Below are 20368 nucleotides of genomic sequence, written 5' to 3' on the forward strand. Positions count from 1 at the left end.
TGCCTCCCCATTCCTCTCTCCTTGATCTCACTTGCCACGCCACCCTCCAACCTTACCTGTAACTTAGAGTGATGAGAAACAGAGCTGGGAGAAAGGGGTGCAGAGGGAGAAGGGCAGACAGTGTCTGATGCTGGCAAGTATTTGGCAGGTTGGGATTTAATTCCAATGCTACTGTAAACTTTTCCTCCTCACCTTCCCCCTTTCCCACATACACCACACTATTCTCTAAAACTCTAAATCATTCATATTCTACTTGCACCCTTTCAGTGTGAGTTAAATATAAGAGAGTGACTAGGTCACTGAATTTGAGTGACGAGTAACTTCCCAGACAACCATCATACTACTTTATACCAATTGTTTTCTAGGCCTGAATCCCTGTGCCAGCAGCCACCAAAGAGGCATGCCACATTTGAGCCTTACCATCCTGATGGCAGCAGTTAAGGGCTCTGGATTGCTTGACATTTTCTTAACAGAACATTTAATGAATTTTTTTATTTGCAATTTTTCTTAAACCTTTATTTATTTATTTATTTTTGAGACAGGGTCTTGCTCTGTTGCCTATGCTGGAGTGCAGTGATATGAACACAGCTCACAGCAGTCTCAACCTCCTGGGCTCAAGATCCGCCTGCCTTAGCTTCTCATGCAGCTGGGACCACAGGCACTCACCACCACCTCCAGTTAATTTTTTAAATTTTTTATAGAGAAGTGGGTCTCATTTTGTTGCCCAGGCTGGTCTCAAACTGCTGGGCTCAAACTGCTAGGCTCAAGCAGTTTTCCCACCTCAGCCTCCCAAAGTGCTGAGATTGCAGGTGTGAGCCATTGCACCCAGCCAGATACAGCATTTTTTACAAACTGAAGGTTTGTGGCAACCTTGTGTTAACCAAGTCTGTCAGTGCCATTGTTCCAATTGGCATGTGCTCACTTCGTGTTCCTGTGTCACATTTTGGCAATTCTGATAATATTTCAAACTTTATTATCACATCTGTTATACTGATCTGTGACCGGTGATCTTTGATGTTACCATTATAATTGTTTTGGGGTACCCACAAATTATACCCACATAAGAGGGCAAACTTAGTGGATAAATGTGTATGTTCTGACTGCCCCACTGACCAGCTGTTCCGTCTTTCTTCCTCTTCTTGGGCCTCCCTATTTCCTGAGACACAACAGTATCAAAATTAAGCCAATTAATAACCCTGAAATGGCTTGTAACTGTTCAAGCAAAAGGAAGAGTCGCACATCTCTCATTTTAAATCAAAAGTAGAAATGATTAAGCTTAGTGAGGAAAGCATGTCAAAAGCCAAGACAGGCTGAAAGCCAGGCCGCTTGTCACAAACAGTTAGCCAAGATGTGAATACAAATAAAAAGTTTTTGAAAGAAATTAAAAGTGGTACTCTCATGATACGAAACTAAAACAGCCTTATTGTTAATACAGATAAAGTACTAGTGGTCTGTGTAAAAGACTAAAGGAGTCACAACATTCCCTTAGGCCAAAGCATAATCCACAACAAGGCCCTAACTCTCCTCAATTTAACAAAGGCTGAGGGAGGAGAGGAAGCTGCAGAAAAAAAGTTTGAAACTAAGAGAGGTTGATTCATGAGGTTTAAGGAAAGCAGCCATCTCTGTAACATAAAAGTGCAAACTGAAGCAGCAAGTGCTGACATAGAAGCTGCAAATTATCCAGAAGATCTGGCTAAGAACATTGATGCAGGCTTCCATTCCAAGATGGCCAAATAGGAATAGCTCCAGTCTGTAGCTCCCAGAGTGATCGATGCAGAAGACAGGTGATTTCTGCATTTCCAACTGTGGTATCTGGTTCATCTCACTGGGCCTGGTTGTACAGTAGGTACAGCCCATGGAGGGTGAGTCAAAGCAGGGCGGGGCATCGCCTCACCCGGGAAGCACAAGAAGTTTGGGAATTTCCCTTTCCTAGCCAAGGGAAGTCATGACAGACTGTATCTGGAAAAACAGGACACTCCTGCCCCAAGTACTGTGCTTTTCCCAAGTTCTTAGTAACTGGCAGACAAGGAGATTCTTTCCCATGCCTGGCTTGGCGGGTCCCACGCCCACGGAGCCTTGCTCACTGCTAGCGCAGCAGTCTGAGATAGAACTGTGAGGCAGCAGCCTGGCTCGGGGAGGGGCGTCCGCCATTGCTGAGGCTTGAGTAGGTAAACAAAGCGACTGGAAAGCTCAAACAGGGTGGAGGACACTGCAGCACAGCAAGGCCTACTGCCTCTGTAGACTCCACCTCTGTGGGCAGGACATAGCTGAACAAAAGCCAGCAGACAACTTCTGCAAGTTTAATCGTTCCTGTCTGACAACTCTGAAGAGAGTAGTAGTTCTCCCAGCATGACATTTGAGCTCTGAGAATGGACAGACTGCCTCCTCAAGTGGGTCCCTGACCCCTGTGTCGCCTAACTGGGAGACACCTCATACAGGTGGGTGCATCTCTGGGACGAAGATTCCAGAGGAAGGATCAGGAAGCAATATTTGCTGTTCTGCAGTATTTGCTGTTCTGCAGCCTCCACTGGTGATACCCAGGCAAACAGGGTCTGGAGTGGACCTCCAGCAAACTCCAATAGACCTGCAGCTGAGGGACCTAACTGTTAGAAGGAAAACTAACAAAAAGGAATAGCATCAACATCAACTAAAGGACATCTACACCAAAACCCGATCTGTAGTTCACCAACATCAAACACCAAAGGTAAATAAAACCACAAAGATAGGGAGGAACCAGGGCAGATAAGCTGAAAATTCTAAAAACCAGAGCACCTCTCCTCCTCCAAAGGATTGCAGCTCCTTGCCAGCAATGGAACAAAGCTGAACAGAGAATGACTTTGATGAGTTGACAGAAGTAGGCTTCAGAAGGTCAGTAATAACGAACTTCTCCGAGCTAAAGAAGCATGTTCTAACCAATCGCAAGGAAGCTAAAAACCTTGAAAAGAGGTTAGAGGAATGGCTAACTAGAATAAACAGTGTAGAGAAGACCTTAAATGACCTGATGGAGCTGAAAACCATGGCACGAGAACTACGTGATGCATGCACAAGCTTCAATAGCCAATTCGATCAAGTGGAAGAAAGGGTATCAGTGACTGAACATCAAATTAATGAAATAAAGCAAGACAAGTTTAGAGAAAAAAGAGTAAAAAGAAACGAACAAAGCCTCCAAGAAATATGGGACTATGTGAAAAGACCAAATCTGTGTTTGATTGGTATACCTGAAAGCGATGGGGAGAATGGAACCAAGTTGGAAAACACTCTTCAGGATATTATCCAGGAAAACTTCCCCAACCTAGCAAGGCAGGCCAACATTCAAATTCAGGAAATACAGAGAACAGCACAAAGATACTCCTTGAGAAGAGCAACCCCAAGATACATAATTGTCAGATTTATCAATGTTGAAATGAAGGAAAAAATGTTAAGGGCAGCCAGACAGAAAGGTCGGGTTACCCATAAAGGGAAGTACATCAGACTAACAGCAGATCTCTCAGTAGAAACCCTACAAGCCAGAAGAGAGTGGGGGTCAATATTCAACATTCTTAAAAGAATTTTCAACTCAGAATTTCATATCCAGCCAAACTAAGATTCATAAGTGAAGGAGAAATAAAATCCTTTATGGACAAGCAAATGCTGACAGATTTAATCACCACCAGGCCTGTGTTACAAGAGCTGCTAAAGGATGCACTGAACATGGAAAGGAACAATCAGTACCAGTCACTGCAAAAACATGCCAAATTGTAAAGACCATCGATGCTAGGAAGAAACTGCATCAACTAACAGGCAAAATATCCAGCTAACATCACAATGACAGCATCAAATTCACACATAACAATATTAACCTTAAATGTAAATGGTCTAAATGCTGCAACTAAAAGACACAGCCTGGAAAATTGGAGAAAGAGTCAAGACCCATCAATGTGCTGTATTCAGGAGACCCATCTCATGTGCAGAGACACACAGAGGCTCAGAAGAAAAGGATGGAGGAAGACCTACCAAGCAAATGGAAAGCAAAAAAAAAAAAAAAAAAAAAAAAGCAGGGGTTGCAATCCTAGTCTCTGATAAAACAGACTTTAAATCAACAAAAATCAAAAGAGACAAAGAAGGCCATTACATAATGGTAAAGGGATCAATTCAACAAGAAGAGCTAACTATCCTAAATATATATGCACTCTATACAGGAGCACCCAAATTCATAAAGCAAGTCCCTAGAGACCTACAAAGAGACTCAGACTCCCACACAGTATTAATGGGAGACTTTAACAACCCACTGTCAATAATGGACAGATCAATGAGACAAAAAGTTAACAAGGATATCCAGGATTGAACTCAGCTCTGCACCAAGCAGACCTAATAGACATCTAGAGAACTCTCCACCCCAAATCAACAGAGTATACATTCTTCTCAGCACCACATCGCACTTATTCTAAAATTGACCACATAATTGGAAGTAAAGCACTCCTCAGCAAATGTAAAAAACAGAAATCACAACAAACTGTCTCTTAGACCACAGTGCAATCAAACTAGAACCCAGGATTAAGAAACTCACTTAAAGCCACACAACTACATGGAAACTGAACAACCTGCTCCTGAATGACTACTGGGTAAATAACAAAATGAAAGCAGACATAAAGATGTTCTTTGAAACTAATGAGAACAAAGACACAACGTACTAGAATCTCTGGGACACATTTAAAGCAGTGTGTAGAGAGAAATTTATAGCACTAAATGCCCACAAGTAAAGTGGAAAAGATCTAAAATCAACACCCTAACATCACAATTAAAAGAACTAGAGAAGCAAGAGCAAACAAATTCAAAAGCTAGCAGAAAGCAGGAAATAACTAAGATGAGAGCAGAATTGAAGGAGATAGAGACATAAAAACCCCGTCAAAAAATCAATGAATCCAGGAGCTGGTTTTTTGAAAAGATCAACAAAATTGATAGACCACTAGCAAGACTAATAAAGAAGAAAAGAGAGAAGAATCAAATAGACACAATAAAAAATGATACAGGGGATATCACCACCAATCCCACAGAAATAGAAACTACCATCAGAGAATACTATAAACACCTCTATGCAAATAAACTAGAAAATCCAGAAGAAATGGACAAATTCCTGGATGCATACACCATCCCAAGACTAAACCAGGAAGAAGCTGAATCTCTGAATAGACCAATAACAGGCTCTGAAATTGAGGCAATAATTAATAGCCTACCAACCAAAAAAAGTCCAGGACCAGACAGATTCATAGCCAAATTCTACCGGAGGTACAAAGAGGAGCTGGTTCCATTCCTTCTGAAAGTATTCCAATCAATAGAAACAGAGAGAATCCTCCCTAACTCATTTTTTGAGGCCAGCATCATCCTGATACCAAAACCTGGCAGAGACACACACAAAAAAGTGAATTCTAGGCCAATATCCCTGATAAACATCGACGCAAAAATCCTCAATAAAATATTGGCAAACCAAATCCAGCAGAATATCAAAAAGCTTATCCACCACGATCAAGTTGGCTTCATTCCTGAGATGCAAGGCTGGTTCAACATATGCAAATCAATAAACGAAACAGAACCAATGACAAAAACCACATCGTTACCTCAATAAATGCAGAAAATGTCTTTGACAAAATTCAACAGCCCTTCATGCTGAAACCTCTCAATTAACTAGGTGTTGATGGAATGTATCTCAAAATAATAAGAGCTAATTATGACAAACCCACAATCAATATCATACTGAATGGGAAGAAACTGGAAGCATTCCCATTGAAAACTGGCACAAGACAAGGATGCCCTCTCTCACCACTCCTATTCAACATAGTGTTGGAAGTTCTGGCCGGGCAATCAGACAGGACATAAAAATAAAGGGTATTCAATTGGGAAAAGGAAAGGGGGAAGTAAAATTGTCCCTGTTTGCAGATGGCATGATTGTATATTTAGAAAACCCCATCGTCTCAGCCCAAAATCTCCTTAAACTGATAAGCAACTTCAGCAAAGTCTCAGGATACAAAATCAGTGTGCAAAAATCACAAGCATTCCTATACACCAATAACAGACAAACAGAGAGCCAAATCATGAGTGAACTCCCATTCACAATCACTACAGAGAGAATAAAACACCTAGGAATCCAACTTACAAGGGATGTGAAGGACCTCTTCAAGGAGAACTACAAACCACTGCTCAACAAAATAAAAGAGGACACAAACAAATGGAAGAACATTCCATACTCACGGATAGGGAGAATCAATATTGTGAAAATAGCCATACTGCCCAAGATAGTTTATAGATTCAATGCCATCCCCATCAAACTACCAATGACTTTCTTCACAGAATTGGAAAAAAACAGTTTAAAGTTCATATGGAACCAATAAAGAGCCCGCATTGCCAAGACAATCCTAAGCCAAAAGAACAAAGCTGGAGGCATCACGTTACCTGACTTCAAACTATACTACAAGGCTACAGTAACCAAAACAGCATGGTACTGGTACCAAAACAGAGATATAGACCAATGGAACAGAACAGAGGCCTCAGAAATAACACCACACATCTACAACCATATGATCTTTGACAAACCAGGCCAAAACAAGCAATGGGGAAAGGATTCCCTATTTAATAAATGGTGCTGGGAAAACTGGCTAGCCATATTTAGAAAGCTGAAACTGGATCCCTTCCTTACACTTTATACAAAAATTAATTCAAGATGGATTAAAAACATAAACGTTAGACCTAAAACCATAAAAACCCTAGAAGAAAACCTATGCAATACCATTCAGGACATAGGCATGGGCAAGGACTTCATGACTAAAACACCAAAAGCAATGGCAACAAAAGCCAAAATAGACAAATGGGATCTAATTAAACTTAAGCGCTTCTGCATGGCAAAAGAAACTACCATCATAGTGAACAGGCAACCTACAGAATGGGAGAACATTTTTGCAATCTACCCATCTGACAGAGGGCTAATATCCAGAATCTACAAAGAACTTAAACAAATTTACAAGAAAAACAAACAACCCCATCAAAAAGTGGGCAAAGGATACGAACAGACACTTCTCAGAAGAAGACATTTGTGCAGCCAACAGACACATGAAAAAATGCTCATCATCACTGATCATCAGAGAAATGCAAATCAAAACCACAATGAGATACCAGCTCACACCAGTTAGAATGGCAATCATTAAAAAGTCAGGAAACAACATGCTGGAGAGGATGTGGAGAAATAAGAATGCTTTTACACTGTTGATGGGAGTGTAAATTAGTTCAACCATTGTGGAAGATGGCGTGGCAATTCCTCAAGGATTTAGAGCTAGAAATATCACTTGACCCAGCGATCCCACTACTGGGTATATACCCAAACGATTATAAATCATGCTACTATAAAGACACATGCACATGTATGTTTATTGCAGCACCATTCACAATAGTGAAGACTTGGAACCAATCCGAATGTCCATCAATGATAGACTGGATTAAGAAAATGTGGTACATATACACTGCAGAATACCATGCAGCCATAAAAAAGGATGAGTTCATGTCCTTTGCAGGGACGTGGATGAAGTTGGAAACCATCACTCTCAGGAAGTTATCACAAAGACAGAAAACCAAACACCACATGTTCTCACTCATAGGTGGGAATTGAACAATGAGAACACTTGGACACAGGGCAGGGAACATCACACACTGGGGCCTGTTGGGGGGTGGGAGCTGGGGGAGAAATAGCATTAGGATAAATACTTAATGCAAATGATGAGTTGATGGTTGCAGCAAACCAACATGGCACATATATACCTGTGCAACAAACCTGCGTATTCTGCACATGTACCCTAGAACTTAAAGTATGATAATATAATAAAATGAAACAAAAACAATTTATTTCTACTAAAAAAAAAAACATTGACAAAGGTAGCTACACTCAACAACAGATATTCAATGTAGATAAAAGAGCCTTCTATTGGAAGGTGTCATCTAGGACTTTCATAGATAAAGAGGAGAAGTCAGTATCTGGCTTCAAAGGACAGGTTGACTCTGCTGTTAGGGGCTAATGCAGTTGGTGACTTGATGTCAATGCTCGTTTACCATTCTGAAAATCCCAGGGCCCTTGAAAATTATGTTAAATCTACTCTGCTCATGCTCTTTAAGTGAAACAACAAAGCATGGCTAGCAGCACATCTGTTTACAGCATGGTATACTGAGTATTTTAAGCCCAGTGTAGAGCCTCTTGCTCAGAAAAAAAGATTCCTTTCAAAATATTACTGTTCATTCGAAATTTGTTTCCATGCCTGCTAACACAACATCCATTCTGAAGCCCATGGATCAGAGTAATTTTGACTTTCAAGTCTTATTATTTAAGAAATACATTTTGTAAGGCTATAGCTGCCATAGTGATTCCTCTGATGGATCTAGACATTGCCATTAAGAACATTTGTAATTTGTGAAAGGAGGTCAAAATATTGACATTAACAGGAGTTTGGAAGATGTTGATTCCAACCCTCATGAATTACTTTGAGAGGTTCAAGACTTTAGTGGAGCAAATAACCGCACATATGGTGGAAATAGCAAGAGAACTAGAAGTGACGTGTAAAGATGTGACTGAATTGCTGCAATCATATGATAGAACTAAAGAGATGAGAAACTGATTACGACGAGTAGCAAGAAAACTGTTTCCCAAAATGAAATCTACTTCTGAAGAAGATGCTGTGAACATTGTTTTTGTTGAAATAACAATGTTTTTAGAATATTACATGCAATTGTTATATAGCAATGGCAGGGTGTGAGAGGGTTGACCCAATTTTGAAAAATGTTCTACTGTGAGTAAAATGCTATCAAACAGCATCATGCGCTACAGAGAAATCTTTCTTGAAAGGAAGAGTCGAAAGAAGCAGCAAACTTCATTATTGTCTTAAGAAACTTTGCCACAGCCACCCCAGCCTTCAGCACCTAGCATCCTTATGTCAGCAGCCATCAATATCAAGGCAAGACCCTCACCAGCAAAAAGATTCTGATTCACAGAAGGCTCAGATGATTGTTAGCATTTTTAGCAAGAAAGCATTTTTAAATTAGGGCATGCATATTTTTTAGACATAATGAGATTGCACATTTTATAGACTTTATTACAATGTAAGCATAAATTTTATACACATTGGAAAACCAAAAAATTCATGTGACTTGTTTTACTGTAATATTAGCTTTATTGTAGTGGTCTGGAACCGAACTTCAGTATCTCCAAGGTATGCCTGTATATAGATATTGGTACACATATATGTGAATGGTATACACACTTTGTGTGTTCATGTCTGCATATACACACTTATATATGATTTATCTATCTAGTTTTATAACATCTCTTTTCAAAATCCCCTTAACTTGCCACTGACTACAGGATACAATAATGCAAAGTATTCAGCACTCTCAGATTTCAGTCCCTCACTACAGCCCATTTGTCCTGTGCTATTATCCACTGCCAGGATGCATCAGGTTCTGTGCACTCTGGCACATACTGTTCATTCTAGCTGTAAGAACCTTCTCCCCACAGCCACCACTTTTCTGTCTAAATTAAGTCTACTGCCTCACCCTTCATCCTTGCATCTATCCCACAACTCTCCATCTCCCACCACCTTCACAATGAATTTCTACAACCACCACATTGTGTAAGATAAGGGACTGAGTGACTCCAAATACTATACAGTGTGACAGGGAAAAGCTGAAAAATGTTAGTGCAGCCATATTGTCATCCCACTAAGGAACTATTCTTGAAAGTTTGAGAAACTTTCTGGTCACCAATATGCACGGTTGCTACTTGAGTTCTCTAAAGTTAACAATCACAAATGCATTCAAATAATACACATGTATTAATACATATAAACAAAAACTACAATTTCATAGAACTCTTTACTATCTTCAACCACCAACACCTAGCCCTGTTCCTGATGTGGACTATAGAATAATTATGAGGCATGCCTCTATTGAGACATGAGGCCAAACCAGGAGCAGGCAGTGGACAGATGCTTTGGGCTCCAGAGGTTAGTCCCTGAAACCCTTTTCTCCTCATTGGCTAGTGTCCTTGAATATAGAAAGCAGTCCAATTGACCTTATGGAAAACCACCAATTTTTATCACAAAACACAATATTCATCTGCCCAAATAAAACTCTGAAAAAGAATGTGACATGAGAAGAGCTGAAGACACTAGTTCAAAGTCATGTCCCAGACATTCTTGAGAAATTTATGTTCAAATAAATAAAAACATTATTTTTTTAGTAATACCACTCCCTTGACAAAATTTCTGATTTGAAGTTAATTCCTAGTGATAAAAGGACAGTACAGAAACTTGCCGCAAATGAATTACCACAGGAATAACCAGCTATCCTGGGAGATGCCTGCTGCATTTGGCACCTTGTCTCTGCTCTCTTCAGGTTTTCTTACATGTCAACTTAAACAACACCTAATACATTAGTACTAGCTATTACATAGTGCTGATGCTAATACATAGTGCTTCGTGTCAGGCATTCTTCAAAGCACTTTGCATATATCCCATTTACCACAATTCTAGAGGTAGATACTTTTATTCCCACTTTACAGATGAAAACTGAGACATAGAACAGTTGTGGCCTAAGATGTGATAATTTATTTCCTCCTTAGACAAAAATGGATTGCTCCCCACTACCTACAGTATAGAGCCCAAATTCACAGCCCTCGAATTTGCTACTCAACCTCCCATTCTGACTTTTTCCCAATATCCCCTCCCAAAAGTCCCCATAACCCTGAAGTGCCATCAAATATTGTCCCATCATCGTGCCCATGCTAAGGACAGATGTGGTACAGTAGTAAGCTTATGTTGCTGCAAATGTGTTTTTAGCCTGATTAATTTAAACTTGAGACAGAATTTACAAGTCAGATTTCATATTAAAAATCAGATATACAGTTACTGGGATTTCTTTTAGAATCCTATCTGGAATTCTAAGGGTCTGAAGCTAGGCACAAACTGTGAATAGAAACTATCAGTTGGAGCACAGTAGCAGCTGTCTCCATTGGACATCTCCATTTGTTCACAGTTGCCATCAGTCACACAAAGCATGCCAGTTTCACTTGCTTCCGTTACTTACCTCGCCTCTAAAGGCCTTCAACACATTGCCCTAAAACCATCTTTTGCCTACTTAAGTCTCCCTATCCTCCAAGACTAAGCTCAAATGTCACTGCCTCTCATAAGTATTTCCTAATTATTCCAGCTGAAATTTATCTCCAGCTTCTGAATTCCCCCTAGCATTCTGCTTATTATGACACATCACACTCTGCTTTGTAATTAGTTGTGTATATGCTTCCCTAAGAACAAGGTAGAAACTGAGTCAAGGTTAGGTAACCAATTCTGTGATCTTGGGCAACAAAACTGAACACAGCACCTTGTGTTCTAGGATTTGAGCCCCAGATAAATAAAACAGCATTAGCACATTGAAAAGGGTAGAGAGAGGTGACTTTACACACACACACACACACACACACACACACACACTCTTCACTCTTCATGCCCCTCTGCCTACTGTTTATGTAAAAATCATGAGACAACTTGATGAATGTTATTTTTTTAATAGAAACCACATCACTTCATATGTTACAGCATGTAATTCAAGAGGGTCCCAGAAAGTATTTTCATCCACAAAATAACGGAAAGGATAAGGACCCGCACCACCCAAGCCTTTGGTTCATCTTTTTTGTTTTGATCTCTGTTCTCTTACCACAATGACATGCTGCTTCCAGAATGGAACTCTGTCTTTAAGTTCTATACTAGTTAGGAGGCTAGTCTATCAGCTTGCCTTAATAACGTAATGGATGTCCTAATTTAACTGAGGAACCTGGACAAGTCTTCCTTGATTTCAGCTTCATCCCAAGGCCCATGAATGTTTTCTTTAAAAAGCTGCAGGCGAATGAGGTAGAATGGACAGAGACATGAGATAGACATCAGCAGAAGGGCAAAGAGTATGGCTCCCACAGCACTGATGGACAGTAGGCCTCCCAAGGCTGAAAATGCAAAGAGCAGTGTGACCCCCACATAGCTCCGGGGAGTACATGCCTTTAGTTTCTTCTGTAACATGGGCCATAGGGCAAAAATCTGAATGGCAAACGTCACCATGATGAAGGCATGCAGGGACCGGGGAAGACGTGAAGCCAAGCATACAGAAGCAAAGATGGCCATGTTCAAGGATAGCGTGCTAGATACAATGGCAGCATTGGCACCATAGTCAAAAAAGATGAGGTGGCCTAACAGCATGAAGACTGACATGGCATAGATGGTGTCAGTGCTGACAGACTCTGTAAGGGTCTTCAGCACTGGTGAAAACCCGTAAGTGAAAGTAATGAAGACTAGGGCACTCTTCAGGTCAGCCCACCGGGTCTGCCCACTCTTCTTCCGCCCTTCACCTCCATCAATGAGATCAAACAAAACATACCCAATCAGTGAAGAAGCCAGGCCAGTCCCAAAAAGCCAATGGGGGGCCAGAAGACCCTCATCCATATACCACCAGATAACCACAAAAACACAAACACTGCACAGTTGCTGGATCACCACACTGGACTCAAATACCACAGCCCAATATTGGTATTTCCGAGCATGGATGTTTTTCCGGAGCTCTTCCAGGAATCGCCGGTCCACATAGTTATCAGGAAAGGGCTGTCGCTCATACAAGACCTTCTGCCACTTGACCTCCTTGGTGCTATTTACAGGTTGGGCACACATTATCCTTTCATTCAAACTCAGGCCAGTTTAATCATCACCCTCACAGAAGTCCACGTGGTTCTTGTTCTTTATGAAGTTTTGAAATCACACCTCCCTGGAAATTCCATGCTGTGGTTGATGTTCTATCAACCTTTCCTTGTTTTCAAAGGCAGCAAACCAGGCTAGGCCTACAACAGATGAATTTGTCTCTGAGGAAGGACAACACAGCCAAGTTCCTAGAAAAAGAGAGACTGTGAACCTACGAAAGTTGTGAAAGGTCAAGAGTAGTACTGAGTTAAAGTCAAATCAACTCAGTTTACTAAAAGTCTGAGCAAAATGTATGTGGTAGTCACCTTATTGAGACATTAAAACTGCATTTCAGATTTGAAAATTATAATTCCTTGAATAATAACAGACATCTGTTAGCTATCACTTATTGAGTGCCTACTATGTGCTAAGTGCCTTACGTATCTTCTTTCACTTAATCCTCAAAACCTTGCAAGTTAGTATTAGTCCTGTTTTGGTAAAAAAGCTGAGATTGAAGATGCTTAAGTAACTGCCCTACGGTAACAGAGCAGAGCCAGGATTCAAACCAAAGTCTTATCCCAAAGCCTGTGTCTGACATTGTATCTCCCTCTAAACCAGTTCTTAACTCAGTGGTTCACATACCCCTTTGGTGTATCACATTGCATGCTTTTATCTGGATTTGTGTGAATTTATAGGGATAATATCCATAGCTTTTATTGGTTGTCAAAGGCATGTTATATTTTTTAAGTTACCAATCCAAAGACAATAGTAAGCTGCACCATACAGAAAGGTATGAGCTCTACAGTTTGTTTAGCCAAAATCAAAGACTCAAAGAAACTAGACTCTTCTTCCATTAGCTGAGCTTAGCATCCTTTAAAGAGCTATCAATCTACTCAAAACAAGGAAACTCTTGTGAGGATCGAGGAAGGTAATCATCCCTTTTTCACAATGAGAAAACTAAGAGTCTGAAACACCACAGGCATCCGGCAAATTTGAGGAAAAAACATATCATATTGCCCGACTTTATTTCTTCCATGAAGACCACGACAAGTGTTGCTTGGCAAGCTAGACACCGTTACCCCGCTCTCTGCAGCAGGGATCCCAGCCAGGGAATCTTAAGGCCGCCGCCGGGGCTGGAGGGTCTGCGACGCCCAAAAGGGCAGCGCCCGCCGGCAGAGTGGGGCTGGGAGGGGACAGGGGAGGGGAGGGGAGGGTAAGGTAGAGTAGGGTGACCCCAGGGGTGCGCCTTCACTCTCCGGGCCTCCCACTCCAGCCGCCACCCCTCACTCAGCCTTAAGCCTGCGGGAGACAGCAGAGGAGAAGGAGCCCCGGAAACACTGACGGTTACACGGAACCCACCTGCCCGAGAGTTCCTAGGGACGCGCAGCTGGGGGACGGCGGCACCCAGCCTTTTTCCCGCTCCGGGGCGCAGGGGCTGCGACTGTGGCGTTGCACTTCCGGGTCCGCCGCAATCTCCTCAGCGAGAGCACCCTTCCCCAGCCGGAACCATCGTGACGTGGCTGCTGCCCCCTCCTGGCTGCTCAGAGGACCTCCGGGCTCCTCTCCTGGAGACTGGCCTAAACCCGAATGCTCTGAGCCTGGGAAGGCAAATCTCCAGCAATCCCCTATTGAAAGATGGGATGTGCCATCTGAAGGGCTGGGTAAGGCAGGAGAGGACAAGGAATGAGGCTGGGCCAGTGGGTGAGAGATAATGGCCGCTTTTGTTGCGCTCCTTTTATTAAGTCAGGCCCTCAGCTGGGACTTCCCATGCATCCATGCGTTCATTCCACAGATACTGACTGAATGCCTGCAGGAAACAAGCCCTCCTTTTGGGGGGGGGGGGGCTCATGATACAGCCGTGAATGAAACAGACAAAAATTGCTGTTCTCTTGAAACTCTTTTCTGGTACATTGACCTTTACAATGATTATATTATCTTCCCCCTCAAAGAGGACAAATCTAAGGCTCAGATAAGTTGAATTTGTCCAAAGACAGGCACCTGGGAAGTAGATGAACAGAGATCAATATCCAGTTGTCCATAGCTTCAAAGTTTGGTCTTTAACTCCTAAAAGAGGAGAGGAGAAGATTGCTAATTAAACTGAGTTCATGGAAATATTAAAGGATGTATAAACGAAGGAAATAATAAACAAAGGGATGTAGTAAAACACGGGATACAGTGGATACAAAAGTCAGAAAACATGACCCATTTACTAGCTCAGTGACTCAAGGCAAATCACACTACCTGACCTTGGATTTCTTCATCAGTAAAATGGAGATGACATTATTTGCACTTGGCTACTGTATAGGATGGTCAAAGAGTCAAATATAATTATAATATAAAAATGTTTTGTAAAGTGTTCACTATATGGCTGCTATTAGCTGACCTTGGCCATCGTAATGATAGCAATGTTTAAGTGTGATACATTCTGTAAAATGTTCTCTATTTCCCTCTAGGCTTCTGTTGCAAAATTTGACAAGATTCCTTGGCTTAGTGAGGCCAGCCTCGTAAACAAGCCATTAGTGCTCAGCCTCCCCAGAAGGTAACCTCTCAGCCACTGAAGCAAAAGTTTTACGAAACATCTCACAGAAGATCATTTCTTCTTAAGGGATGATAATTATACAATTATCAGAGGGCGCATTTGATCCATTGAGAAACTCAAGTCAAGTGCTTTAAAAATAGAAATATTCTGGGTTTCTGAGACAAAACTCTGATCACTGAGTATAGACCTGGCTAGAGGAGATGAGATCTCAAATTATTTCCCTCTATCACTCAACAGTATAAGATAATTTTGCCCCTAGACACTGTCTCTGAAAACACCTCCATCCTCTTTCTCACCTTACCTTTTCTCCACTGCTATAGTCCGAAATTTTCACATTTTTACCATCAAAGTCTAGAACAGTAAGTTCCCATCTTTATAGAATAGTAACTCTGTATGTAACTTTGAGGCACCCTCCTACAATCTTGTTAGTCCTACTCCTTCCAGACAGACTACTATGTGACACATACATCTATTTTTCAAAATTGCAGGAATTACATGTCTAGGGAGCATTTCAGCTGTCTCTTGAAATTATTGGGTTACCATGTTCCTTCTCCATTTTTGATGAAATGGTTCCTAAGTGTAGTGATAAACCGCACTCTGGAAAGGGGACATGGACAGAAGGGTAGGTGTGAAGCAGTGTTGGGGTGAACGAAAGAAACCAGAAGGAGGGCAAAGAAAAGGCAGGCATAGAGGCCATTCCAAAGGCACATGACAGACAAAAAAGGATCCACTCCTTGGCATGCGAAACAGCTTGTTAGAAAAGCCACTCCCTAAGAAGAGTTTCTCCTCCTGTTGATAACTACCATGTACCCTCCTGCCCATGGATAAGTGACTTCATGAGCGAATTCCCATCACTATCTCCACATCCCCACTTTAGTAACATATACCTTTGCTTTGTCTACTCTACTTTAAAAAAAAAATCACATTCTCAGTAAATAGGTACAGTTTTATGTATTTTCAGAACAAAATTCACAAGTGCTTTCAAGTGCTCATTATTCAGTTGTGTTGCTTTTACATAATTTTGAATATGTCTAAAGCAGATTATCAGAGGTTCAATAAACTCAAAGGCCTATTTAAGAAACAAAAGTACTAAGTGATAGAGGGCTTCTTAAGAGTTGTTAATGCTACATGGATCAGCATGAGTAAGGACGGTCTAGCATATTTTAATTGAGGGTGGGACACAAACTCACAGGCCCATGACAGTGAGATGAGGGGCATAATGAGTAGAGCTGGCCAAATAGGACTGCAGTGAATGGAAATCACCTCCCCACTTCAGCCCACCCGCACCCCAGCAGTGTTACCTGCAGGCATGTGAGTCCAGAGGCCAGATCCACTGGGTCTTCTAACAGTACTAGAAATCTGGATGTTTTATGTGAAATTGCTAGTGTTTGATCTAATAGGGTAATATCCCACCATCCCATATTACCCCCATGTCCGTTAGACCTGCCCCAGCAGCCAAGAGCAAAATATCCTTGTGCATGGCTCTCTTGCCCCCAGCTCCTTTGGTCTCTAATTATATAAGCCTTTGGCAGAGGGTGAAGATCAGGGAGAAGGGTAGGCCCAGAATACAACTGGCCTTCCACAGCACCTGTTCAATTTCACAGCCAGGTCCTGGAGGGTCAGAGCAGACAGTCTGTTGACAGCCAACTGGAAAGGGAGTGGGTAGTTTTTCCTCCAGCCAGCCAAACCTAAGCTGGACACAAGAAGAAATTACCTTAGGCAGGCAGTGAAGCTCTACTCATCACTGTTCTGGGAGGATTGGGGTAGCAATCTCAATTCTTGTTTAGAAAAATGTAATAGACCTACCTCACAACAAAGGTGACCAAACAGCACCTTTGAGGTGCCCTGAACTCTCAAGAGGACAAGACAGGAATGTAAAGTCTTTTAAAAGGATGGTTTAAGTATCAACAGATCTTAAGGATTAAAAGCTCCTCCTGTGGGACAAAGCTCTGGGTTCCAAGCTGTTTATTTTTGGCAAAGCCCCTTACTGAGACTTTGGGAGAAAGTTCTCAATGTGCCTTAAGCATTACATACCCTTGAGCAAAGAGTTCTAATGCAGAACAGTCTGAAAAAGATAAAGGAACATTTAGCCAAATATGCTCAGAGTAATTCTAGCTGTGCGCAGTGGAAACACACCTGCGCAGTTGGAGGAGGTGCGGCTGGGCTGTAATAAGAAGTGCCTGTACTGACCCACTTCCTTCAAGGACTCTCTCAGGTTGGCCTAACAATTTCAAAGCCACCCTCATCGTCAGTCTCCAAAGCCCTTCAAGTCACACTAAGGTCCTGTTTATATAAGATTATTGTGTGCTGAAGGAGTTCTAAGCTGGCCTCCTGGTCTCTCTTCATCCATTTGGGTGACAAGTCCAAGACAGCCTATTCCCATATCAAAGACAAAGACCCTGAGGGCACTAATGTCAGACCCACCATCTCTGGTCTCACAGGGTCCAGGGAAGTGTGGGGAGAAATGAAACAAGAAATGCCTCATGAACATCAGAGTCCTTCCACATGCCTTTGTTTTAAATGAACAATGGACAATGAAATCTTTCCTCATTAAAGAGGAGATGTGTTCCCGGCAAAACTGCCAGCATTCTGAGTTTCTACTTCTTGGATGCCAGGGGCATGAATGGTGCCACACACACAAACAGTTTATGATTATCAGGCCCGTGCAGGTCTTGGCCCCGTACACTGTAATGAAATGAACCACAGTACCAAGTGAAACAGAGCACAGGCAGGTCACCCTGTAAAAAGAACTGGTGTTCTTGCAACATCACTGCTTCAACTGATAACCAGAAAGAAAATAATGGGTGAAGGGAGAAGACGTTCTGTGGGAGGAAACAGGTGGATTGTTTCAGGGTGCAAGGACACAAACTCCAAGAAGTCAGCCCAGCAGCCTAGGTATGAAAGGGGACAGGCACAGGTGAGACATCGAAAACTTGAGGGCAGACCCTTTCAAAGAGGAAACTGGGATTCATTTCACTCATTACACATCTACTGTTGTGAACAAATCTTTATCCTGCCTTGTTTGTACACTGTCTGACAATCCAAAATTGGTTAGTGCAAAACAAAAGGGACAGAAAAGCCAAAGTGACATAGGAGGGCAAATCCATCTTTTGGGAGCTCCTCAATGGCCTGAGTCCTCCAGAACTGGAGTGGAAGGCAGCTCCCTGTGGTGTCCCTTGTATTCTCTCAGAAACAACCAAGGGCCTGGCTCTTCAAATGGGGGACTGTGGTTCTAACTTTCTCTTGTTTTAATTACTTAGATATCCTCCTTCCTCTGCGACTTTTCTGACTTCATCCAAGAAGAATATGAATTTGCCAATTTTGTTTCAAGTTCCAGATGTTTTGTCTAAGGTATTCAAAAATTTTTATTGAAAACAACAGCAGTTCTAGAATGACATAGAATATGAATACATGTCTCATCTCCTTAGCACAGCCCTGTGCTCGGTGCACCATCAGTGTTCAATAAATATTTGTTAAATGAAATGAATGGCCCCACCCCCCCTCACTATGTCTCAAGTGCCTTAGGGCCCCAGTTCACTAGAACTAAGAATACAGGCATAAGGTTAGAATCAACAGAACAGGAAACTAAAAATTAGTATGGAGGAATCTGCCCCAAGACTTCCAGGGAATGCCTATCAGCTTGTGACTGGAACCAATCTGGAGTCTCTAATGCCTCCTGCAAAGGAATGCTTATGTCTCCCACCTACAACTCCTGACACCTGTGGAATTTTACATTAAAAACTCTTCATTTCCCCTCCACCGTGACCGGCTGCCAAGTGACCCTCAGTGTCACTGTGGAGCAAGCACACAGGCTACAGTGCTCGGGTAGTCAGCACCTTCCTGAGGTGGAGAAAGAAAGAAAACATATGGTGAGATAAGCAGTTTTTTCACCTGAAAAATTGCACATTCCTCACAGGGCTATCATAGGCAGTGCCTGAAGCAGTGTCCTAAGGCACTTGACACGGTGCCCCACCCAGAGCAAGAGCTCAGTGAATGTGAGCCACAATTATTAGGAGCCCTGGTGTCAGTCAATAAATGTTTACAGAGGCCTTTGTAATTGCTTTAATACATCAGAGATGAGTAAGTCAGCCGCAGCTATGCAGATGAGTGAGCAGACGGGGACACAACTGAGAATGCGTCTCAGAGATGGGGCACAGCACTTGTGAGAGAAGGTGGGAACAAAGGTTACCCCCAGATTGGGCAAGCAGAGTGGGAGTGAGGGAATGATTCAAGAGGAAGTGGCATCTGCATTGGATCTAGAAGATACTGTTTTCAAGCGGAGGGAAGAGCCAGGGGTGGAGGAAGAACTGGAAAGAGAAGAGAAGATTATCAGCAAAGAGGTGGAGACTGAGTGTGCAGGAGGAAATGCCTGAAGAATATCAAGGAATTATGAGCATACATGAAAGGGAAACAAGGACACAGCTGGGCCCAGCTAATGCATACAGGGCCCAACAGACAAAAGCAGAGAGGACACATCGAAGGTTTTCAACACCGGAGTGTCAGGGTCCAAGTTTTGCTTAAGAGTCATCTCTTAGTCCCCCTAACACCCTGGGCAGGCAAGTAGGTAACATGACCACCATGACATGCACTGGGTGGAGGTGGGGGATGAGCGGGGAGGCAGGACTGGCTTAGCAATTGCTGCAGAACCAGCAAGAAGCCTTTCAGTCATCAAGTCGCTGTGAGCTTCCTATTTAGACAGGTCTCACCTGCCGCTGAACGCCTACTCATCTCAGGTTTGTTCTGGGTCTCTGTACTGTGGCAACCTAGGTGCTAGGACACCAGGTCCCAGCCTGGCTGGGGTGGAGAATGGGGAAGGAAAGCCAATCCTAACAACCAGTGGGAGTGAGAGGCCGTTCTCCAGCAGGGTATAGCGGTTTTGGTGGTTGCAATATTCATGGTTAGCCACTAGATGACAGTTAAGAGCAATAGCTTCCAGCTGCTTAGCCCAAAGGGTGCCTGGGAGGTCAGTTTCCTGGCTGACCGGTGAGAAGTCCCAGATAGGTTGCTCTTATCGAGTGAGAACACAGGCCCCTCAACCTCACCCTCACTCATCCTGTTGCAGGCTGACCCTCCACTGATTTGCACGTGAGAAAGAGTCACCCCT

The 20368-nt window shown here is 42.5% G+C and overlaps 2 protein-coding genes across 4 annotated transcripts in view; one reads left to right on the plus strand and one right to left on the minus strand.

Moving 5' to 3' along the window:
- The window catches only part of C1H1orf105 (chromosome 1 C1orf105 homolog), a 48198-nt gene that overhangs the window by 9194 nt on the left and 18636 nt on the right, over positions 1–20368 (plus strand). Inside the window, exons 2-3 of the mRNA XM_023207175.2 lie at positions 15179–15264; positions 18525–18615. Coding sequence (XP_023062943.1) covers positions 15179–15264; positions 18525–18615 — 177 coding nt within the window. The remainder of the gene's footprint in view (positions 1–15178; positions 15265–18524; positions 18616–20368) is intronic.
- Positions 11555–20368, minus strand: part of PIGC (phosphatidylinositol glycan anchor biosynthesis class C) — an 87136-nt gene continuing 78322 nt past the window's right edge. Inside the window, exons 1-2 of one of the 3 annotated variants that reach the window (XM_023207170.1) lie at positions 14085–14408; positions 11555–12934 (exon numbers count right to left, since the gene is read on the minus strand). In XM_023207170.1, coding sequence (XP_023062938.1) covers positions 11826–12719 — 894 coding nt within the window. In that variant the 5' untranslated portion in view covers positions 12720–12934; positions 14085–14408 and the 3' untranslated portion in view covers positions 11555–11825. Of the gene's footprint in view, positions 12958–14084 lie in introns of those variants that run through there. The other 2 variants (XM_023207173.2, XM_023207171.2) reach the window with 2 other exon arrangements.

This window comes from Piliocolobus tephrosceles, chromosome 1 (genome assembly GCF_002776525.5).
Source record: "Piliocolobus tephrosceles isolate RC106 chromosome 1, ASM277652v3, whole genome shotgun sequence".
NCBI classification, from domain to species: domain Eukaryota; kingdom Metazoa; phylum Chordata; class Mammalia; order Primates; family Cercopithecidae; genus Piliocolobus; species Piliocolobus tephrosceles.